This window comes from Xyrauchen texanus, chromosome 24 (assembly GCF_025860055.1).
Source record: "Xyrauchen texanus isolate HMW12.3.18 chromosome 24, RBS_HiC_50CHRs, whole genome shotgun sequence".
Lineage (NCBI taxonomy): Eukaryota > Metazoa > Chordata > Actinopteri > Cypriniformes > Catostomidae > Xyrauchen > Xyrauchen texanus.
In genome coordinates this window covers 21326299-21352035 of record NC_068299.1, presented here as the reverse complement: position 1 = coordinate 21352035, position 25737 = coordinate 21326299, and the positions used below count along the sequence as shown (strand labels likewise).

The 25737-nt window shown below is 36.8% G+C and overlaps 1 protein-coding gene across 7 annotated transcripts in view; it reads left to right on the top strand.

Moving 5' to 3' along the window:
- The window catches only part of LOC127617731 (sorbin and SH3 domain-containing protein 1-like), a 68343-nt gene extending 45441 nt beyond the window's left edge, over window positions 1-22902 (top strand). For 3 of the 7 annotated variants that reach the window (XM_052089811.1, XM_052089812.1, XM_052089810.1), the window contains 12 exons: window positions 114-286; window positions 10671-10756; window positions 11681-11845; window positions 11973-12019; window positions 14160-14274; window positions 14362-14487; window positions 14592-14786; window positions 15556-16104; window positions 17156-17254; window positions 18026-18210; window positions 19777-19883; window positions 20092-22902. In XM_052089811.1, the coding sequence (XP_051945771.1) occupies window positions 114-286; window positions 10671-10756; window positions 11681-11845; window positions 11973-12019; window positions 14160-14274; window positions 14362-14487; window positions 14592-14786; window positions 15556-16104; window positions 17156-17254; window positions 18026-18210; window positions 19777-19883; window positions 20092-20159 (1915 nt within the window). In that variant the 3' untranslated portion in view covers window positions 20160-22902. Of the gene's footprint in view, window positions 1-113; window positions 287-6880; window positions 8213-10670; window positions 10757-11680; window positions 11846-11972; window positions 12020-14159; window positions 14275-14361; window positions 14488-14591; window positions 14787-15555; window positions 16105-17155; window positions 17255-18025; window positions 18211-19776; window positions 19884-20091 lie in introns of all 7 variants that reach the window. The other 4 variants (XM_052089816.1, XM_052089813.1, XM_052089815.1 and 1 more) reach the window with 4 other exon arrangements.
- The last annotated feature ends 2835 nt before the right edge of the window (window positions 22903-25737 follow it).

Sequence of the window (25737 nt, the reverse complement as noted above, 5' to 3'; positions counted from 1 at the left end):
ATAGCAATTTCTGCAATCTAATAAAGAACTCTAGAACTCTGTTCTATTCAGATATGTCGTGTGAATATGATGATTGATGTTGGTCACAGTCTCATATCTCTATTTGTGCCCAGCTCAGCCTGTAAAGTAGGCGACAGTGAAGCAGAGAAGGACAGCTTGTCTGCCGGTGGGCAGGCAGCTCCGGAATGTGATCGTCACATTTACAAGAGTGTCCTGGAGGGCGGCGATATCCCACTGCAGGGCTTGAGAGCACTTAACAAGCGTCACCCCAGCACGTCTTCAAAAGGTAGGATTCCAGTAATCAACCTCTTAAAACATGCGGGCCCACCGGCGGGCCCTTGGGGGTGCTATTGTAACACTAATATTTGAACTAATGAATTAATACCCTAAAGTCCATGGATGCATAAGTTAGGCATATGTGGTATCATTTGAAAGCTTAGAATCTGACATTTTCAGAGAACCCCATAACTTTTACATTTAGTAACATAAAATAACAAAATAAGGCCAGAAAACATTTGTGTCACAAATTGACCCCACTAGACATAAGTCCTTCACATAGCCCTTAAATAGACAAGTCATATATGAAATGAAAGTTTATTTTGTTGCCATAATACCACAGTTTGAATCATTTAATCAATTTTATTTCGGTAAGGCATAAAATGCAAAGTCTCTTTTCTTTGCTGACTACTGATCTGTAAGCCTCAAATAGCCTTAAAATGTATATCAAATCTTACCGTGGGTTGTTAGCTTTACAATGAGTTACTTGTTCACTTGTTTGTTAGCTTGCTTGGGAGAATAATCAAATGTTGTGTCAAAAACATTTATAACAAAATATGAAGTTTTTAAATTATGAGAAACGAGGTTATCATCTAAAGAAGATGAAGTGTTACACATCATTGTAAAGCTGGGATTCTCTGCCTTTCAATGACACCTAGATTGGGCTTCTAGAAAACACAGATGCCATGACAGTCTGAAAGATCTCAGCACTTCAAAAAATTACTGGTTGTTTATGAGTGAGGGCTAAATTGCTTTAGAGCACCACCTATATTTCAGATCAGTATAATGTGAAGGAAGGTGATGGAGGAGAAAAAAAAAATTCTAGCACTTGCTGCCATCCAGTGGAAAAAAATAAGAGTTTTTGCTTAAAAATTGAGGACACAGAACTGCAAAGGCATGCTTTTAAACTTTAGACATTAAAAAAAAAGATTATTTAAAATTGTTTTTTTAAATAATAAAAAATATATATATTTGTATCATAGAATTGTAAACATTTAAAATGCTGTTTATTAATGATTTCAATTTCTTACATTTCTTAAAATTTAGGGAGCTATCTATAAAATGCTAATTTTTGTGAAATTAGTCCACTGTATGTGTGAATGAGGAGCTTTTAAATTTAAGTATGAACAATTTCAAGAGGTTAATTGAGTAATTAATGTTAATCATTCATAATTTATGTGATTAATTTAGTATATTATAATTTGACACTCTAAAACTCTTTCAAGTTTAAGTTATTATGATTTTAGGTATTAATTATCTGTTTTGTAAAGAAATAGTTCACCCAAAATGAAAATACTTTAATAATTTTTTTATGTACATCAAAACATTTTATTTTCATGTTAAATGACAATTCAAAGTGTCCACTGGATCTGTTAAGTTCCAAAAATGACAATTTTAACAGGGGGGATTAAAATAGGAAAGGAGGGGGAACCGGACAAACCATCAAAGTAATATTTAATGAAAACTTCATCAAAAGACACAAACATAAATACATATGGCAGCTGCGTGTGGCTCTCTCTCTCCCAAACTGCCGTATCTGGCTCATCTTTATCCTCCCCTCGGCTGATTCGCCCTATTGGGGGCCGGGTGTGCGCACTCACGGCCCGGCCCCACACCCCCTCCTCTTCACAACAATAAAACACCACAAAGCACCATGAATGTAGATGCATGAAGATCATTTTAAAAACGTTTCTTTTGTGTGAATAAATTAACACGAGGGTGTGCAAATCATGATCAAATTTTCTTTTTTTTTGGTTGAACTATGATAGCTGCATTATTGTGAAGCCAATCCTTCACAGCATTTTTCACATTCCTTCCTTCACAATACAACACAAATAACACTCATTTGTCTTTCTGTGTTTTGTTGAAGCTGGCCATTTTTCACCCCTGACACATAACAGATGTAAGGTTTGACCTTTATTCATTCTCTCCACACAAGCTGTTGTGGTCTGTTGAGTGAATGAGCACATGAGGCTCTGCTCAGTTGGGTGTCCAACTGCTTTGATAGCAGTCCAGGTTGTGGATGAAGAGGAAAGGAGTGTAATAATAATAATGTAAAATAAATAAAATAATTTCCTAATCGATTATTTCCTTTGATGATGAAATTTTGATCAATTTAGATTTAAAGAATTGACATTAAAATACTTATTTTGTTTGGGGCAGATGCATGCCACATTCTTTTAGGCTACACATCCAAAACAAGCTGAGAAGGCTGTTCCTGAATTACTTAATTGCTGTTCTACATATCAGTAAATCAACATAAACTTTGAACTTCACATTGTTTCACAATTCACTTAGCTGCATGAAAAGCATTTTATAAATTACACACATAAAGCAAGCAATATGTCTGTGATTGCTTTGTTGCAAAAAAAAATAAATAAAAAAAAACATGTTTTTGACACAGCAGAAGTAGAACTAAATAGAATGCCGTAATTGACTCTTTTCATAATTAGTGAATTGTGGCAGCTGTAACTGTACTCTCAATTATTTATGTGATTAATTGTGCTGCTCTAACATAGAGAGTAATGGGGCAATCTGAGGGTGGAGACTCACCCTGCAGAGTAGATAAACATGCAGGGTGTTGTTCAGGGGTCGTCAGGCATGAGGGGTCAGCTGGCACGAGTAAGGTCAGTGACTGGAATGCTAGCACATATGACCTGGCGCGTGGGCTGCTTGTGTATGCAGGGGGGAAGAAAGCGGCACACACAAGGGTTGACGATGATGACTGAATCTGTTAATAGCAAACATGACCCACATTTTTAGACAGTGGCTTTGTGAAGATCTTTTTTAACTGTTGTTTCTGTTCTCTTTTGAATGAGTAAGAGAACATGTTTTGCATACAGAACATACAGTGAAGTTATAGTGTTTATCTTGTTTTATTCATGCAAAGAACTTGCATAAAAACTTTAATATATGTTTCCAAAAAAAAATTTTGGGCTTGATGTTTTGGTAAGGAGGCATTGTTGTTGTATAGCTTTAAGGAACACTTTTAGGTGTTTCCAACATATTTAATTGTCTGAACTGATCTACTCTGTGTGATCAGTAGTACAGATAAATGTAGATTAAAAAAAATTGGTTACTCAGGTCTGTGTTGTACTCCAAGTTAATTTATGAACTCTGCCTGTATTTTCTGTGGATATTCTGTGGATTTAGTGACTTCACAGCACTCTAGAGGCTCTTTGGTGAGAAATCCCAAGACTTGTGGAGCTCTCTAGTAGCACTTACATGAGCAATTGACAACATTAGGAGTAAGTGCCTTGGAATGGTTTGGAGGTGTCTGAAAGTTCAAAGTAGAAATCAAATATGCTCATTTGGACAGAACTTTGGAATAGGAAACAGATGATGCATTTGATTAGACTAGGTAATTGGAGGTCAGAAACATCAAGTAAATGCAATATTTAGCAGACTTTGAACATAAAAAAGATTATGTGCATGACACATGAATTAATGCATTACCTTGCAAGTAGGGCTGGGTGATAAAACAATATTGATATATATCACGATAAAGAAAATCCACGATTAGCTTTTGAGGAATTACTGCGTGCCGCTAAAACACAAGCAGTTCGGCTTTCTCAGGCTGCGTTTCCACTGGGGCGGACGAAATCCGCTCAAAGGCGCTCACAGCACTAGGAGAGAGCTTGCTCCTAACCGCTGCAAATCCACCTTGCGAGCATGACGCTCAGCTTTCATAGGAATGAATTGAAAATGATCTCAGCTTCGCTCACAATGCGCCAGTGGTAACGTAGGGTCAGACTGGATAAACTTGCTAATGCTAGCTGCTAACAATTAGGTTACGTCGGACACAGGATTGATTCCAACAGCACCGCAAGACTTCACGACAACGGTTGCGCCCTCTCATCGTCTCTAGTGAAGAGCGCGACAGAACAACAGTGATGTGGACAACAACTCTGATCTTTCTGCACTGTAATCTTGAATATTGTTCTCTAGCACAAAACATGCATAATTTCTGCCCTGTCCCGGTCCACACGCGTTGCCTCTTTTCCCTGCATGTGTGTAGACATGAAGCGCCACATGAGTTAGCATGGTTTCGAAGCACCTTTTAGACCAAAACGTTTTTCCCTTCTAAATGTATATTTTTTAATCAGCATGTTATGAGCCTTTAATAATAAACAAAATGAATAAACAAATCGATTTCTTTTCTAATTTGGTGAAAATCAATAGATGTCTGGAATGGATAAGGAAAGACTAAAATTACTAGTTGGTAGACTAGTCTCTCACTTTAATGAAAATATACAAACGTTTTTTTAAATAAAAAAAAAAAGTTTAAAATGTTTTCTCTTGGGACACCCCTGAACCCACATCACAAGGGCTTCTATGTCCCATACTTGGGTATCTGAATCTAAAGAAATATAAAAAATATTTCATGTTAATGTAAAAATATTTGAACAAATACTGGACTGCTGTCACTATTGTAACGATTGTAGCTGGCAATGGCAATGATGATGACACGATGACGTGAATTGAAGAACCCAAGTGCAGTTTATTTACAATCGTGAAAAACCTAACTCAAAACATGAAATAAACTAAACATAAACATGACTAGCCTTAAACATGGCTTGACTTAAACATGACTACATATACATATATCAATACTAGACAAGAGAAAATGGCAAACATGAAGGCTTAAATACATGGACATGGGGAAACATAAGCCAATTAACAAACATAACTCTAAACAAGATAACAAGACTATAAACTAAAACCAATGACAAACTAGAACTGATAACAAAGTAATCAAACAATGAACCAATGAAAACAAGACACATGAACATGGAGGGAAACAGGAAGATCACATGACAAGGAAACAAGAACAAAACATGACATGAACTTTTCAAAATAAGAGACATGAAAAAAAGGAACCAACAGAATAAACATGACAACTATGCTTCAGAACAAACAGATGATCTTTTAATTTCATTTTCAATTGATAAATGGTAAAAGATGGTAAAATTGGTAAAAGATCCCACAGACCCCACTGCTTTGGCTGTCTCTGGACCCCTTGTGCAGTTTTGTAGAGACTATTTTGACTGTTTAGAATATATTTTTTCTTCTTTTCTTCCGTCAACTTTGAAATAAAAAAAAAGAAAGTGCAATGTGTAAATGTAATGAAAAAGATTATCGTGATATTATCGCCATATCGCCCAGCCAAACATGCAAGTCACATGCATTTTGCAAAAGTATAACCTTTTCCAACTGATTTGGTAGTTAGTGGGACAAATTCAGTGAGCTATAGTGTTGTAAGCAAAAGCAGCAATAATTACTATTTCTGCATTGTATTGTATTGTATTGTACAGTGTCTATTTTAAACTCTGGTTGAAAGGGAGATATATTTGTATGGTTTTATGACAGTTAATGTCAAATTAATTTTAGATACAGAACATTCTGTTCAATCTGTCCAGATTGAAAGATCATAGTTTCTATGCTGTTGCATTTGGGAAGGGAAAGATAGTTCTCTGGGGAAAACATTATCTTCTGTATAATAGTTTATTGGCTGTCATGTAATATCCAACATAAAAAAACTGTTAAAAACAACAAACAACAGAGGTGAGCTAGTGTTTCTCCACTGTTATAAATGTTAATTTGCTTAGTAATGGGTGTGTATTCCACTCAGTCTATACCATTCCAAAAAACTTTTATTTTGATACCTCTTATACCATCTCTTACATTAAGGCTAAACTCAGTTAAAGTTTACAGAACCCTGCCTTAAAGGTGCTCTCAGTAATTTTTTGTTTATGTCATATTGGTCTTACACTGACACCTAAGGGCATGGATGAAGCATCATTTAAATGCAGAAATTTTTAGGTAATGATGCCATTGTTGAAATTTACTTTTCACAATTAGCCAAGATTAATTTAATCCCTAAGCGAAACCCTATTTACACCAGGTATTAAAATGCATCTCAGGTGATCCTAACTCATGTGGTCAGACAAGACATCTCTGTTTACACCTGGTTGCTTAAATATGTTTCCTGTGATGGCTTGTGATTGGTTTTGGAGGGGAGGGTCTCTTTTTCTTGACGACATACATTAATCACTATGTCAGTGTGTTACTGCATGATATTAAAGCAGAACAAAGTCATAAAAGAAAAAGAAAGTACAAATAAACTGTGCATTATTTCTCCCAGATACAGCTGAAATTTAATCAAAGCACAAATGCAACATTTTGAGCAGAATTATCTATTATTTTAGTGAATTACCTGTATTATAGGGGATTCAGATGCTCATGCTTTTCATCTGTGTTGATATCAAACACACTGAAGAAGATCCGTGAAGTTCACATGCTTGTGTTTGTATCCGCTTTTTCAAATTTTACAATCGGACAGTTATTTCCTTTTAAAGACGCTCATAACCGGCAAAGTTTAAACTCTTGTTTTAGCGCAGCAGTTGATTGGCAATGAGTAAAGCAATGCTTAATATGAATATTTCTTTAGCAATTTCATATTTCCTCAAATTAAGAAAATGTGCTATTTTCTACCTTATTTACTAGTTGTATGATACTGTAGTTGTATGATACTGTTGTGTTTATGCTTGTTCCAATTGAAATCTAATGCACTGTTTGTTCTGTTATCCTGCATGCCTGCCAGTGGATTATAAAGGTGGGAATGGCTGTGTGATTTCAGCCTGCTCTTCTGTAAATAGTCACTCAGTTCTTGCCAGTAATGCACTAGCTTCTCAATATAAGGCTAAAAAGTCCTTATCCGCCGCCAAAGCCGGCATCCCTCAAATTCTTCCCTCCAAGTTTAAGCCCAAGCTATCGCCTTCTACTGATGAGAGCCAGGAGAGAAGGATTGAGCCATCACAGCGGCCCAAAGCGCACAGCTGTGTGGATCTGCATCAGAATGGAGATACAACAGATAGCGATCACTGGTTAAATTCAGCATCCAAGGGCAAGTGTTCTCCCGAAAGCAGGAACCTTCATAAAAATGGACCTGCTGTGGGATCTGTAAGGAGTACGGCTGAGTTCTCTGCTCTCTATCGGAACATGCATAACATTCAGAGGTCAAGCTCCCTAGGTTCTGGTTCCCATGGAAGTGTCCTCTGCCTGGCTTCCCTTTTCGAGAAGCCAGGGGGTGACATTACCATGGAGAAGACTGAGATCATCCCTCGGGAAACCGTGACGTTCCGGGTGATGGAGTTTGAGCGCATCATTCAGCGTACCAATTCTGCCCCCACCCGCTCTGCCTCAATGCCTATACTCCCTAGTAACCCAAGCCCTTGCCATAGCCCTGCACCATCCTGTTTCCTCCAACCTGCTGTCTCAGCAGAGACTCTGGTCATGCCAGGGCCTGTACACACTGAGGATTTCCCAGCAATGGATACAGAGGACCAAGCCCCCAAAGAGGAAGCTTCTGTTTCAGCAGAGTGCTTAATCACCTCTGAGCAGTTTCACAACTCAAGAACTGACTCTCCTTTGAAAAATGAGAACAAATCGGAGGAGACAGACAGTTGGATACATGATGCTGCCAAAGACACACCCTCAGAACACACTGGCCACCATTACCAATATCTTCACGATCACTTCCCGCTCCACCTCAAACAAAGCAAATGCAAAGGCACCTGCCCAGCTTCCTACACACGTTTCACCACAATCCTTAGGCATGAGCGCCAACAGACCAATACACTGCAAGAGAAGAGATTTTCTCCTCCAAGGAACTTGCTTTTAATGGGCCCAGCCCCTTTCTCCTTAAGGAGATCACTACATAGTCAACAGGCCAAAAATACTTTTGCTCTCTCCGCCATGAAGCCAATGGCTGGAGACACGATGGAGAACAGTCTCTTCTCTCCCAGGCCAAGGCCTGTCATTCCGCAGCGCCTATCCTCCTTGGAGGTTCTGGAGAGGCTCAGTAATGGAGAAAGCTCTCCCTGTGAGGGATGCAACTCAGATGACCTTACAGATGTGGAATGCACAGAAGCCAGTAAAGATCCATCTGAAGGTGGCTATACTGAGAGTGTTGAGTGTCAGATTCTCCACACTCATGTTCGGGCATGACTATGTCTGTGACCACTCATCTTCCTCCAGCCTTTCCCTCTCTTGTCTGCTCTTCTGTCATCACCAAGTTACTTTACTTTTTCAATTTCTGCAGTATGCGGCCAACTTTGTGTGATTTGTAACAAAGTGGTTTTTATTTATTTTTGTTGTGTTGTGTTGTGTGTCATATCATTTCTTTTATTTTCAAACTTCCACGTCAGCCATTTAATACTATCATTTGATTTTCATTTATTTACAGTTCTGTGTCTAAAAATTAGCAACAAACTAAGATGAGACTTAAAGGGATATTCACCCAAAAATGTACATTTTCTCATCATTTACTCACCTTTATACTATCCCAGATGTGTAAGACATTCTTTCTTCTGCAGAACACAAACTAAGATTTTTAGAAAAATATTTCAGCTCTGTAGGTCCATACAATGCAAGTAAATGGGTGCCAAAATTTTGAAAAAAAAAATCACATAAAATAAAGAATGTCAGCATAAAATTAATTTATAAGACTCCAGTGTTTAAATCAATATCTTCAGAAGTGATATGATAGGTGCAGGTGAGAAACAGATCGCTGTTTTTTATTTACATTCTTCATGGATACCGCCCCCTACTGGGCAAGGAGAAGAATTTCAATAAAAAAATGACTTTTATATTGATAATATTGTTTTATATTTAATATATTGTAATTATATATATGTTTCTCACCTACACACATCATATCAATTCTGAAAATATGGATTAAAACACTGAAGTTGTATGAGTAACTTTTATGATGCCTTTATGTGCTTTTTGTGGCATAAATTATTTGGCACCCATTCTTCTTAAAATCTTAATTTGTGTTCTGCAGAAGAATGACAGTCATACACATCAGGGATGGCATTGAGGGTGAGTAAATGTTGAGAGAATTTTCATTTTTGGTCTATCCCCAAAAATGTTTACTCACCCATATAGTTTAATCCAAACCTGTATGACTTTCATTGTTCTGTGGAACACACAAAAAGATGTTTGGTAGAATGTTAACCTCATCCCCATACACTTTTATTGCATAATCTTTCCATACAAGGAAAGTGAATGGTGAGTGTGGCTTACTTTTTGCCTAAAATATTCTATTGTGTTCTATTGTGTTCCACAGAGAAAAATCAGATGGGTTTGGAATGACATGAGGGTAAATAAATGATGACAGAATCTGTATCATATATCCTTGTTGACAGTATGTTTACAAACTGTTACTATATTCCAGAATTTCTGTTTAAAAACACATCATAGTCTGTCACCCTTTCATAGAATAATGAAACCGTAGAACAATTTTGGGCCTGGATCCACCTGTCATTTAGTTGTCAGCTTGAGAAAAGATTTCAGGCCTCCCATGTTACTCCTTAATAGATGCAGTATGTACATAAAACAGACATATATCATAACATTACTCCATGTACTTACAACTTTAATAGCTTACAAAAATGTCCTTAATTCAGAGGTGTGATCACAGTACTTGCAAATAACAGCCTCACAACTTTGATATGAAATGAAAAGACATAAATATAACATAAATAAATAAACATCAAAAATATTTCTAGCCTATTTTCAAGATGTAACCATTTCAATTTAATAACAAATTTCCATCAAATTGAATTGAATAGTCTTGAAGAAAATGTAATAAATAAAACTTTTAAAAGATAAAAAAAAAAAAGAATAGGCAATTCACTTAGATGGAAATTTGTTATTAAATTGAAATGGATACATCTTGAAAATAGGTTAAAATATTTTATTTGAGTGTAACTGCAATGACCTGGATACGGCCAGTGCACTCAAATGGAAATTGTTTTTTATTTATTTATTTTTTATTATTATTACACACTTGAGGTCACACTTAAGATTCTATTTCCAAAACTACATAACACACACCACATCACATTTGTGAAAGGATTGTCATAATGTTGTGGTTTTGCACACTGTTAAGCCACTCCATACCTCCTCATACTGTTAAGTTTTGATGCACTCTCTCAACCATTTTATTGTGACAGACCATGGCTTATATTTATCCTATAGATCTCAAAACACTAAATACATAAATAAATACTTAGATGCATGGATTGTTGTCATTTTAAGCTATAAGTATAAAATGTGTAAGCCATTGCACATTCACATAATTTGGATATTTTTTTATTGAACATCTTGTTTTATTTTTGTCCTATCCAGTGTGTCCACAACTATTTCATCCACACAGACTCTTTCAATGCTCTTTGTGAAATGGCATTTACATTGTAAGAAATCAAGTGTTGCACAATGACTGCCTTAAATCATGACAATTACTCTTATCATACTGAAAATACTTCATGTACAGTATTTGTGCTTATCATGAGAACAGAAACTGAATTCTGTGTTTTCTCAAACAGACTCGGATTCTTCACAGCCTTTAAGCCAAGGAGATCATGGAGAAAACTCAGAAGAGACAGTCCGGAAACGCTACGGAGATAAAGAGGTGACATAATTGTTATGACTTTTTTTGCAGGCTTTTAGTGATTTTTATGAATAATTTAGCAAGCTTGTTTTTTTGTTGTTTTTAAAAAAAATATATATATTTCTTAAAATATAAAACTCCTTAGGTTCTGATTTGTGGATCTTCTGATCTAGCTCTGGGAAATACAGTTGTGCCAATAAGTATTTAAACACACTCAAAAATATTTGAATTTCATTCCTTTATCAAAATGTCAAACCAAGTGACATCGGTAAACTAGAGCTATTCTCACCTTTCTTAGGCATTTTTGAAATTACATTTAAACAGCTGGTTGAAAAGTGATTTTTAGTCGATGTATGAAGTTTCCCTCGGATTCACACAGGTGTCCACAGTGCATTGTGGAATGTGTACATAATATTTATGCATGTTTTAGAGATGTTGGATGTGTTTCTATGTTGACCAGTTGTTTGTTTACTGTCAATAATGCCCATGTTTAGAAATTCACTGAAACATTTTCCCTGCGGATATAAATAAAGTAATAATTAATACTACAATGTAACCACAGGTCTAGTTCAACACATTACCTGTGGACAAGAAGTCTGACAACCAGTGTAATCTTATATCTTAAAGATAGAATATATATTTTGTTTTATAAACTAAAACCTAACAAATGTTTGTGACATTATTTGCTGAAAAGTGTACATGTGCTATATTTATTTTAAAATATTTTGTTATGTAATGCAATGACATTCATAAAGTTTTAGTATAGCATAAGTGTCCAAATCGTATTTGTGGCCACTGTATTTAAATTAATTAATTTATCAACAATCTGATGATAAGGGTGGACGTATGATGAATGGTTTGTGTCACATTTGTGGAGAATTGTTTTGCTAATGTACAATAATAGGCATAACATCTTTAAGTGATTTAAAATCCAATTTTGTACAGAAAATACTGGAAGAGCAGAGACGGCTGAAGCGCGAGCAGGAAGAGGCAGACACAGCCGCTCGGAGACATGCTGGGCTTGTTGTGACTCATCAACAGTTCATCACTAATGACCGCTTTGGTGACCTGCTGGTTATTAATGAGAAAGAGAAGAGGAAAACCATAGAGGTGAGATATCATCTCTCTCATTTTTTTTATGATTCTGTTTTACTCTCTTTTTGTGTTACAAATAGATTTTCTTTAAAATAATGATTGCACTCTATAGTTTTAATGGTTAAAATGCCTCTTTTTTCAGAGGACTCCTGCTCTGGCACAATTTGACTTCAGAGCAGAGACTCTAAAGTAAGTGTCTCGTTACTCTGATTTAAGGATGCCAATTGTTTGTTTTTTGGGGTTTTTTGTATGTGTGTGTGTGACATTTAGTCTATGTTTGTTAGCTTTTAGGTCTTCTAAATGCTCATTTCCTAGAATATGACAAAATTATCCTTTAGTAGATACACATTTAAAATGTACAGTCTTTCTCTTCCAGAGAAACAGAGCAAACATTATGCAAGACACATCTTGCATAATTGGACAATTGTTGCTCAATTAAATGCTCTTATTATGGAAACATCCCCAATATCAGCTACTTCTGACTAGCAATAACAAGTAGCAAATTATGGTTTATAGCTGTGAGGTAAACTAAAAGCATTTTTTATTATTATTATTATTTTGTTTTTTTAAAAGGGACAAGCCCTTCAGCTTCCTGTTTCAATAGGAGATCAATCAACAGGATAGAAAACTGCCCTCGTCTAACAATTTCATGTAGTCTTTAAGTGCTTATACTATGCGGTGAAACTCGAAAAATTTGAATATCGTGCAAATGTTCATTAATTTCAGTAATTCAACTTAAAAGGTGAAACTAATATATTATATAGACTCATTACAAGCAAAGTAAGATATTTCAAGCCTTTATTTGATATAATTTTGATGATTATGGCTTACAGCTTATGAAAACATCAAATTCAGAATCTCAGAAAATTAGAATATTACATGAAATCAATAAAAAAAAAAGGATTTTAAATACAGAAATGTCGACCCTCTGAAAAGTATAATCATGCATATGTACTCAGTACTTGGTTTGGGCCCCTTTTGCATTAATTACTGCCTCAATGCGGCGTGGCATGGATGCTATCAGCCTGTGGCACTGCTGAGGTGTTATGGAAGACCAAGATGCTTCAATAGCGGCCTTCAGCTCTTCTGCATTGTTTGGTCTCATGTCTCTCATCTTTCTCTTGGCAATGCCCCATAGATTCTCTATGGGGTTCAGGTCAGGCGAGTTTGCTGGCCAATCAAGCACAGTAATACCATGGTCATTGAACCAGGTTTTGGTACTTTTGGCAGTGTGGGCAGGTGCCAAGTCCTGCTGGAAAATGAAGTCAGCATCTCCATAAAGCTTGTCTGCTGAAGGAAGCATGAAGTGCTCTAAAATGTCCCGGTAGACGGCTGCGTTGACTCTGGACTTAATAAAGCACAGTGGACCAACACCAGCCGATGACATGGCTCCCCAAACCAACACAGACTGTGGAAACTTCACACTGGACTTCAAGCATCTTGGATTGTGTGCCTCTCCATTCTTCCTCCAGACTCTGGGACCTTGGTTTCCAAATGAGATGCAAAATTTGCTCTCATCAGAAAAGAGGACTTTGGACCACTGAGCAACAGACCAGTTCTTTTTTTCTTTAGCCCAGGTAAGACGTTTGACATTTGAAGCCCATGTCCAGGACCCGTCTGTGTGTGGTGGCTCTTGATGCAGTAACTACAGCCTCAGTCCACTCCTTGTGAAGCTCCCCCACACATTTGAATGGCCTTTTCCTGACAGTCCTCTCCAGGCTACGGTCATCCCTGCTGCTTGTGAACCTTTTTCTTCCACACTTTTCCCTTCCACTTAACTTTCTATTAATGTGCTTTGATACAGCACTTTGAGAACATCCAACTTCTTTTGCAATTACCTTTTGAGGCTTTCCCTCCTTGTGGAGGGTGTCAATGATGGTTTTCTGCACAACTGTCAGGTCAGCAGTCTTCCCCATGATTGTGAATTCAACTGAACCAGACTAAGAGACCATTTAAAGGCTCAGGAACCCTTTGCAGGTGTTTAGCTGATTAGAGTGTGACACTTTGAGCCTACAATACTGAACCTTTTCACAATATTTTAATTTTCTGAGATTCTGAATTTGGGGTTTTCATAAGCTGTAAGCCATAATCATCAAAATTATATCAAATAAAGGCTTGAAATATCTTACTTTGCTTGTATTGAGTCTATATAATATATTAGTTTCACCTTTTAAGTTGAATTACTGAAATTAATGAACTTTTGCACGATATTCTAATTTTTCGAGTTTCACCTGTAAATACTGACACATAGTCTTACATTCAAGAGTGTCATTTTGTTTACACTGCATTAGAAATGTAATCTAACCAGATCCTGATTCTCTTTTATCAGGGAATTACCATTTCAAAAGGGAGATATTGTATACATCTACCGGCAGGTTGACCAGAACTGGTTTGAAGGAGAACATCATGGGAGAGTTGGGATTTTTCCACGCAGCTATGTTGAGGTACATTCACTTTATCCATTTATAAATATCTAAAGAGTGTTTTTGTGTAGAGTAACCTCTCTCACTCCTGTCATGCTATTTCTCCAGCTCTTGCCCCCAACAGAGAAGGCTCAGCCCAAAAAGAGTGCTCCAGTCCAGGTGTTAGAATATGGAGAAGCCCTTGCTCGTTTCAATTTCAATGGTGACACTGCAGTTGAGATGTCTTTCAAAAAAGTAATCCATGCTGTTTTTGTATTTTATTGGATCTTATTATAATTTGTACTTTAATATATTTGTAGTCTGTTAGATCTGATTCATACTTTTTTCTTTGACTCTAGGGGGAGCGTATTATACTGATTCGTAGAGTTGATGAAAACTGGTATGAAGGCAAAGTTTCTGGCACTAACCGGCAGGGCATTTTCCCAGTCACCTACATAGAGGTGCACAAGAGACCCCGAGTTAAAAATGGAGTGGACTACCCAGATCCCCCTATCAGCCAGTCACCAAATCGGAGCACTAATGCCTCTCCACAGGTAAAAAAAATCCTTGTCCCAACCAGAGGATCATTTTCTTTAAGGTTCTGTGAATAATTTTCATCACTCATTTCCCATTATTTTTATATATTTAAAGATGACGTATGTAATTTTGTTAATGTTAAAATACATTCTTCTATCCCAACAACTACAAGTAAACCATTTGAAGGTTGACTTTCCAGAGAAGTGAAAAAACTGCCTATTTGGCACATTTAAAACTTTTAATTTAAATGTTTGTTTCATCATACTGACACAGCAACATTGACATTGAGCATGTTTAATGGATCCCAATATGCTGATAACTACCAAAAATCAGCTTATTAAAAAAATCAGACAAAACATAACAACTGCGTTTATATGAGACTTGAAATGATCAGGTTGTTCTCTGCTTTCGACATTAAAAAATAAACAGGCATGCACACAAAATCTGTACACATTGGTTAAGGCAGTAAAGATTTCACATGCATGGTGAAATCATAGAAATTTTTGCTTAAAACATTTATGATCTTACTCATTCATGTGAGTTTGGGGCGTGACGATCTGTTTATTTGACCATTTGCAGATCCGGTGGAATAATTGGGAAAACTGTTTGAAAGCAATCATTTCTGCAATTACATTGGTGATGCTAGAGACGCAGAAATTACATACTTCAGCTTTAAAACCTCCTGTTTTTCACCACATTTTATGTTTCATTTCTCCTTTTCCAACTTTCTCTTTATTATTTCTTTCCATCTGATTTCTCCTGACACCTGGCCTTGTCCCCCAAAAGCCAATCCGCAATCGTCTCACCACCTCCCCCCTCCCTCTGCCGCGGTCTCCTCGCCGATCTATCTCCCCTGAAGTCCATGCCATCTCCAATGAGTGGATTTCTCTCACTGTGGGCGGAGTCAGCAGCAGCCCCCCAGCCGCACCCACCCCACCACTTCCACCTCTGCCAAGCACTCTATACCGCTTGGGTGAATACTTGCCCCCTTCCTTGTCCGCCAGCCCTGTGCCTCCCATCAGCAGCAGCCCCTACTTCATCTCCCCAATGGCTTCTCCATCCAGCTCTCCTTTACCCCCACCCTATCCACCCCGCCCCAGCTCGGCCACCCCATTCCTTACATTTACTCCACCTCAAACAGAGGACTTTCTACTTTCCCCACCTTCTCCTCGCCTCTCCCGCAGCCTGAGTCCCTGTGGGGGTGCTGGGCTTGAGGGTTGGCTTACTAGGGGCATCAGGCTGGATCAGGAGTTACAGGAAGGGGATGGGGCAGAAATAGACAGGGCTGGCAGCCTCCGCAAGGCTCCATACAGCAGGGGCAATAGCCCAGCAGAGGTATCTTCTGCATGGTGTGGTGTGTTTCTTCAAGGTGCCAGTCATACCTTAACTAAAAGGGATAGTTTATTTATTCACTCTCATGTTGTTCCAAACCACTATGACTTTCTGTCTTCTGTGGAACACAAAAGAAGATGAGACACCATTCATTGTCATTGCAACTTTTGACCTTACAATTGTCCTTCATTCATGTTCCACTGAGAAAAGAGTGTCATATGGGTTTGGAGGCTGAGTAAATGATCACAGAATTTTCATTTTTATGTGAACTATCCCTATGGAAGGTCACCATTTGGCACAAGTTGATCTAACAGGCTGAAACACAATTAAATGGGAACTACTGCATGAACCTCTAATTCTGCTAGCATGAATCTTGAATGTGGATATTTATTTTCCTGTTGCTGATTGTTGAAAATATGCATTTCCGATACAAATATAGAGATAGAGGTGTGTTTAATTACCCTCTTCATTACTGCGCCAAACAGAGACAGCACTTCTGGAGTGATATCTTCAGTGATCCAGTGAAATTCAGGTTTTTGTTTTTTAGTGATTAATGTAAAAATAATTATATTTATAGCAAGAATCTGCAATTGGTAATTGATAAATAGACAAAAAACAACAACAAAAAAAAAAACAACAACGTGCCTATCTGTTTGACAACAAATTCCAAAATTTTGAGTCTACGCTTAAACTAAAAGAAATGCTACATTTTTGTGACAGTTGATGATGAGTAGGTTGATATGGGGAAAAAAATCCTCTTGTTTGTATTATATGAAGCATCCCAGCATGGTTTGACACTGATGTTTGTTTAATGTTTGTTTGCAGTTTTATAGAAAACGTTGTGATTGCTACAAACTCAGTTTTATTCTGATTGTTTGGTTGATATGGTTAATTCCTCTGAACAGAGATAAAAAAAATTCAAACTATACTGTAATTTTGTGCATACTTCACAACTAAGCCTGAAAGAATGAACATTAACTGTTTTTCATTTAATTTAAAGGTGTAAGTCTGAAAAAGTGGCAGATTATTTCATTGATGTCCTTTTCCCCCACAGCCATTGAAGAATGATGTAGAATATTATGGCCGATCCTCAAGAAGTCCTATCATGCTGTTTGACATCCAAGACAACAACATGAATGCCAATTCATTTACGGTAAATTGACTTTCATGAAGTAATAGTAAATCCACTTACATGACACATACTGGTCAGGGCTGGACTGGTAATCTGGCATACTGGGCATTTTCCCGGTGGGCAGACGCACTTGTGGCCGATCAGGAGCGGACTGGCCATCGGGAGAACCGAGGGGGCCGGTGGGTCGAGCGTGAAACGGGCCGAATGGGCCAGTGATAAGCTGGAAAAGGACAGCGAACCCCCCCCCATGCGATGTTGCTATGTAAATTCTTGGGCTGATTTCTCTTCCCAGTCCAGCCCTGCTACTGGTCCATAAATATTTCTTGATGCCACCTGTATTAAGTGAATATGAATGGTGAATATCAGTTTCATGATCTATATTGACTGGTCCTTAAACACAGATCAGCCAATCATCAGGCTCATCCTAATGTATTATTTTATGTGATATCTAATCCTGAAACTCACCCATATAATGCACGATGAATGAACTCTTTCGTTATGCGCCTTGCAAATAAACCTGTCCTTTATGATTCTGGCCTATCTTTCACTCTTTCCATATGCACTCTCTCTATTGTCTCACTCTTCCATGCTTATCCACTGGACACTACCATCACTTCTGGCTTTCCTGGTATTAATGGACATTTCCTCCTTTCTGCCCTGTTACTCACCGGACTTCCATTCCTATTTCCTCTAACCACATGCCCCTCCCTCAAACTCAAATTTCCATCTGAATGACTGACCCCACATCCTGGTTTGTGGCCACTTCTTTTGCCGACCCTCTCCCACCAATAGAAGGCAGTATGTAATGAGATCATGAATATTGCAGAGACCTCAGTGAGGTACTGCAGCACTTTGTCAAGCCCTGTAGACTCCACCCACAGACTCCTGCCTCCTCCCAGTAAACACTCTCTCATCATTTCCCAGCAACCCCTGTCGCAGAGCAGCAGCCCTGAGCCTGGACGCATGAGCTGTGGGATGTAAGTATGATCTACCTCTGTGTGTTTTTGTGCATTTTTGGGTTGATGTGGTTTTCCGGAGATTTCACTGACCTGCACACCAAAACATTTATTCCATCATGTCAATTCAAACCATTCAACCGTTACCCAAGTTACTGTAAGAAGAATTATTAATGATTCTTTAATGGGAAATGTAAGATTATCAATAACTATAAACCAACTTTTCGTCCCTAATTAGCTAACCTCTAGTGAGTAATAGCTTAATTTAGGATGCATTTGCAACCCTGTTACTTGATAGCAGTTCTGGTATATGTTTTTATTTTTATTATTATGTTTTTAAAAATTTTTATTTATCTATAAACTTTTTAATTTAACTAAAATTAGATATGTCCCAAATTGTAACGGTAGAAAGAACTGCAAAAATGTATTTTCTATTCAATCAAATTAATCGAAAATAAAAGAGCTCAAATATCTAAGCACCTCCTTTCACTGCCCATTTAAAAAAAAAAATGATGACGCTGACGTAATTACACATTTCATGATGACAAAAAACCCTTTGACTGTGCACATACGTGCCTGTCACATCTAGCTACAACTCTCTCATTGCAGTTACATTCTCCCGTCCATCTCGGGCCACAAGGGGGCACCCTATGATGGTCGAATTGATCCATTATATCTGTCTGAGTCTTACTTGCAGTTAGTAGTATATTTAAAAAAACCCTTGCTTTTTTTGGGACCCTAAGCGGACTGCTTATACCGCTTATAGCTAGAAACAGCCCTGATGCTTAACGTTAAAATAATGCTTTTCAACTCTTCAAAGATTAATACTACAAGTTTCAACGCTTAATCAGCTATACAGAATTACTGATTTGTTTCATGTGACATCACTGTATGACTATCGCTACCATGTTTGTGGCCAATATTCCATATACCTCCATTGTGCTGTGAGATGCGACAAAAACCTTCACTAGGAGTTAAAAGCAGCTCCTACATTCATACAGGTAGGATGTTTTTTTTAATACTGTGACTAAATCAGATCAGAAAACAACACAAAAACATTTGTAACTTCTGATTGAATAATGTTTACTGTGATGTACAGGTGGGCATGTGTACTCACCGGTCGCACATCAGACTCGCCGGCATACAGAGATGAGTCGTGGATAAATTATTTTTAAATCTTCGTGAAAGTTCAATTTGGCAATATTTGAGCTGTCTTCAGACCTGTATGAACTTTTCCTGGGATTTGGCATGGATCAAAAGAAATTCTTTATGTTTTTCTTGATATCGTTTTTCCATTCACCGCCATTGTTTCCTCCCGTTTATGGTCACAAATATGGCGGCTGCGGGGAAAAGTGACGTCAAATAATACAAATCACATTATCTTTAGACACTAGTATTTGCGCAATGCTTTTAAATTGAATCTGAAAAAGTTTATTTTATTTTATTTAAACTGACAAAATGGTTATGCTTAGGTGGTCAAATGATGTAATACTGAACATGCCTTTACATTTGGTCAATAAAAGGTGATTTGTGCTATAGGTTCCAGTATGTGCTCCATATGTAATGAAGTGTTGTTCTCTGGTGTAGATTTCAGGCTCTGTACAATTATGTGCCTCAGAATGATGATGAGTTGGAGCTACAGGAAGGAGACCTTGTCAACGTCATGGAGAAATGTGATGATGGCTGGTTTGTGGGTATGTGTCATTTTCCAGAGAGAGTCATCTCTCTTATATTAAATCTATGCCTTGCACCTTTTCACTACCATATCACTATAGTGCTACTAAATCAGAACATTGTTTTAAAGCTTTGTTTTGGGAGTTGTACAATTTCCTAATTTTTATTTTCTGGCCACAGACTTAAATATTTCTGTCATATACTGTATATATTGTCTTTTCTGTTCAGGTACATCAAAGAGGACAAAACGGTTTGGCACTTTCCCAGGAAATTATGTAAAAGCTGTAAATTTATGACATGAGTCATGACATAATTTAACACATTATGGTTCATAGATGTTTTAGCTCTATGCTTAAGCAGCCTGACCTGTTTGGGACGCTACCTATTGACAACAAATGAAGACTACTCCTCCCCTTGAAAACTGTATCTTGCCCAGGTGAATGTTTTGTTATGTGATCAGTAAGGTTTGAGGCATGTTGATAAAGAACATATAGTGTCAAAAAAGCATTTTAATTTAGAAGAAAAAGGAATGTCTATTAGTTTTATGTACATTCATTGTTGTTTTTTTTTTTGCCATGCCCAGTTTCAGCTAAAATCCATTTATATCTGACTCAAAGAAAAATAGAAATTTACAGCTGCAGACTGTATTGAAATACAGTGTGTAACTTTACCTTCACATACCTGACATTACAAAAGATTACAAAAAATGAATGACATTTTACAATTTATTTTTGACATAAATATGTGGTGATGACAGTGTATTGAAAGCACCCGAAGATGTCTGTATTAGGGGTTACAGAGATGGGTTCTGGAATTAGGTTTAACATAATTTTAAGTGTATATATTACATTTTTCACAGCCATTGCTTTTGAAATGCAGATTTATGGTGCACTCTTTTAAAGAGCTTGATTTGAATTTGTATTCCGATGTGGCCTCAAAATGCTCTTAAAGTATTGGAAGAGACAACAATTCCTGCACTGTATTTGCAAAGCCATTTGTAGACATCAACATGATGAAAGGTCTATTAGTGTTAGTAATGTTAAGGATAGTAGACTCTTAGCTCATATGATGTTCAACTGCAACTTGCATTGCAGACTCGCAACCCGTTGAGGGAGAGTTTTGATGCAGCATGATTTCAGCTTAACAGCATTTCCTGTACTCTCACATTTTAAGGTTCATGAGATTACAACAAATCATTGACCAACTCTAAAAACTGCAGATCTAAATACATTTTAGTAATTATTAGAGAGAGAGAGAGAGAGAGAGAGAGAGAAAGCGAAGCTTTTTTGAGTACTATGTAATGTAGTGAGATGAAGGGCTATAACTAAACCCTACTAAACTAAACCAAACTCATATTTAGATGGTTCGCTTAGGCGCAAAATATACTATTTATTTGCCTGAGTGGTGTATATTTTTCTATTTTAATCTTCCATTTTTGATTTGGTTGTTCTGAAGAGTGAATTAAGAGTCTGGTGAGCAGTGTTCTTACCTTTATTAAAACAAGGTTTGATCTTAATCCAGGTACCCAATGAAATTGACATTTACATAGTGTTATGACTTGTAATATGTCAGAATATGGAATCGATGATCCATATAAGACTGTCCGTACCTCATTTTTAAAGTGCCATTAACAGTAGAGGATGCTATATCTGGACCGTTGTGTTCTGTTTGAAACTCTGATGTGGAATAGTCTCCATTGATTAGATTTTAGTCTTCCTTACCTGAATGTATAGTTTACATCTACTTTGGTTGTAGATTTGCTTTTGCTTCCGTTTAAGAAGAAGAAGAATTACCAATCATAAGTCTTATGAGTTTCCTTCTTCTGATGATCCTCTTGAACCTTTTGATAATTTAATCTTTTTGAAATTCCCCTTAAGTTTTATATGGTCCATTCCATATAATGCCAGGAAATGTGCTGCTAGAGCGAATGAAGTCTAACTCACTCTTACACGGAGACCCTTACACTTGCGAAAGCCTTCCGTCCAGTTCAAAAAGAGACATAGGAAAATCTCATATGAGCAGACACATGTATTTTATGATCATATTTGTGCTTTTTTAAATCAAATGTTGCTGCTTAAACATTTGTCAAGTAGTAATCATGTATTAGAAACAGTTATGATCTCTATTGAATATGAACCTGAAAATATGTGTTTTGGCCCCTTATAAGATTGCATAGTATACATGAATGTAGTTTTCTGAGATACCTGAAACTTGGACATGAAAAAAAGTTGAAATTCAAAGTTTTCCTATTCTATAATAGTTGTAAATATGTAAAGTATAAATAAATGGAAGTGATTGAAGTTGCAGCAACCTCTATAAATATTACAGTTTATATGATATGAAGAATATTAGGAAAGCATTTGCTTAACACAGGCTGTCTCATGTGACTGAACGAGTTATTCTGACACTGTTGGGATTTAAATGCCTTTCTGTCTCATGGCTTCATTGAACTGTGCCTCATTTTATGTTCTGCCTTGAGGTAAATAGAGGTTATGTTTAAGGATATTAGTGTTTTGGCCCAATTGTGTCACAGGAGACAATAAAAATCTTCTTTACAGCAATCACCTGAGTTATTCAAGAGTGTGAGATGACACCCAAGATGTGTAATGTATAATTATTACTTTGTGATCTGTATGTAGAGGCAAATTTAGCAATATTTTTGTTTGTTTTATTTGCAGTGCTGTTACAATTACAATTAATTTAAAACACTATTTACTGCTGTGAGTTCCTCGTTATGCAATATTTAATAAACAATATTACAGCTTTTGACTGATACAGTTTGTTTATTTGTCTTGATGTACAATTAATTTATTTGTGTGCAATACTAGGTATGTCCAGCAGAGAGAACTGTAGATAACACCTTTAGTCAAAGATTGAAGTTGTGTGCAAAAATAATGTTTCATACCACAAAACTGTAACTTATTATATTTGGAAGCCAGAGCTATGCAAGATATGTATTTATCTTCAGCTAAGCTGAGTAGGAACTGAGCTACATTTTGAGTTTGAATTTATCCTTATTAATATTACTATCTATCTGTCTGCCTGTCTGTACTCAAAAATAAATAAATACAATAAAATAAATAAATACAGAATTTCATTTCATTTCACATATATCTTTAACACTTTATTGCATAACTCGGGTCTTTAGAAGCGATTCATCCTAAGGAGGCAGTAACAAGATAAGTGCTATAATAAAATGTTGAGAAGGAATGTGAGAATAGATATTTAATTTTTATATAAGTTTACTATCACATGGTATATATTTCTATATTTATTACAAGTCAAATGAGTACTACATCCATACAAATGACTACTATTTATACAACTGGTCTGTTGAATGCTTGATTCAGATTGGTTGACACAATTCTAAGGTTTGCAATTATTTTTCAAGTAAACTCAGGGCTATGAAGTTGTTCCAGGTCACTTTGCCATAGGGCTGTTCAATTACAGAAATTTGGGAAATCGACTCAGATTCCGATTCCTGGTTTTGTAATCGATGGATTGCAAGAGTCGATTCCAGACAAATTTTTTCGATTCTGTTAAATATCATTATAAACAGCTCACTACAAAGTGCTCTTTGTAGGGTATGCAGGTCAGGTTTGGGGAAATGTATAATTAATTTCAATGATCGTAATCAATGATTAATCAGACGATTTGACCCGGATACCATACACATTGTAAAAACGCCCCAAAAAGGGCTTATATAGTCCAGGAGTCTGCTTCAAATATATATATAGATAATTAAACACCATGAATTATAATTAATTAGGAATATACATTATATGCAGACAGGCTATATTAATTTAATTAGACCCTCAATGGAATTGACCCGTAGGCTACCGCAACCAGTCAGTTCGTCCAGCGAACAGCTTTGCTAAATATTTCTGATCAGTTCTCTTGAAGGTTTATTCTTAGTTATAAGCTTACTCATCAAAGCACGTTAACTTACTTTGATAATATCAGCTCGTAGCTTAAAATCGCACATTAAAGAGGCCTTGTTTTATGATCAACACACACAGACAATCAAGCATATAATTGGGTTTAATACAAGGAACTAGAATATATCACTACACTTGACAAACAGACACTCAACATGTAACATAAAATAAACATAAAATAAACAGAGTAGAAGCAATAAGAAAAATAAAGAGATTATTAAGGATAGCAACTTATTACAACAATTAACCCTTTGAAGCCAGCAAGGAAATTACACACTCTAACGCGTTTGAATTTCAGGTGAAATAATACTTGCATAAAAGAACTCTGTGTGTCACTGAGCAAGTCTGCACGTATGTCGGGTCCTCGTGGCGTCCTTTGAGACGGAGGATTTCGGTTCAGTGTTTCCAGAGCGTGGAGTTGAAACTCACTTGTTGAGAGAGAGTTGAAGGGTTGTTCCGAGAAGTTGCAATGTTCAGCAGAAGAGAAGAGAAAAATGTAAGCTGGCTTGAAGACATCCGGGAGAAGTCCAAGGGAGGTCCAGAAGTGAAGTAAGAGGAGAGAAGTTGAAAAGGAAGAGAGAGGAAGAAGATAAGAGCTAAGAGGAAGAACTAAGCTGTAAGGAGATGAGGGAAGTAAGAGAGCGAAGGTCCGTTGTTGGTGTAATTTATGCCCTTAGAAAACGTGTCCCACCTCTCATTGGCTCGACCAATGAGAAGGGTTTGGGTTCCAGGCGGGAATTTGGTTTATTGCTCTTTTGTTCTCACATTTCTCATTGCATGTGCAAGAAAGAAAACTAGGAAATATACTTGTAATACTAATATGTTGTTGTTATCGACATATCATGTACACAGTCATTTCAATCTTCGAAATACCAAGTTATAGAGACCAAATATGCCACACATATGATTTCGGGTAACCATAGTATGCAAAGTCTGAAACATTAACCCATTAGAGTTTGCAAGAAACATAGACCAAACAACATTTAGGAAAATTATGAGATGGAACATAAGATACATGTCAATATTTTTATCACATGGATTATATATATATATATATATATATATATATATATATATATATATATATATATATATATATATATATGGATTAAAAGGGGTCATTTCTCCTTCTCAGTACGAATTTGGTGAGAATCAGCCCTGACTGAGCCTTCCTTTGAGGGTAGTAAAATTCTCCTTCCTTTGGGCAGGAGAATGATTCCTTTGTCCCGTCAGGCTCATTTGCATGTTTATGACTGTGTTTATGACGGTAAGAGATTTTGGGCTGAATTTCTCAAAAGATGGTAAACATAGCCGAAATACCATTCTAAGGTGACCTTATATTTATTTTCGGCTAGGACAAATTGTAAGGTTTAATTTGATACCAAGAAAGATGTACTTGGTTCACTTAGACATGGATATACACTGTTAGGCTATTAAATATAAGATCACCTTATTAACTATAACAGGTTTTACTACACTACTAAACTAATTTCAACTAGTTTTGATCTATCATCAGACAAATAAACACACAGGGATTAAAACATATTTCATTAGACATACATTTCTAAGTTTAAAACTGAAAAACACACACACCCACATTTTTACGTTTAAGATCTCACATGGTAAAGCACACGGTGTGAGGCGAGTCATATGGGAAAGGGGGGGGGCTTAGCAGTCACGAGGATTTCCTGTCAATAGTTCCTTGTCTCTTTGTCAATACATTTATTGTGCTCGTGGAGACTAGTCGGCGCTATTGCAGTAATTAGGGGAGTTGGAACAGTAAGTTCTTGTTTTCATGGACCTGCTGAGTTAATGATTATCCTTCATTGATTCCTCCAGACGCTACAGTCCCCCTTTTCGCCAGGTGATGTCCCTGTTGGAGACATCATCGGGCGACAATCGTCACAATGGCGGATGGCAGGTGAATCATGAGGGT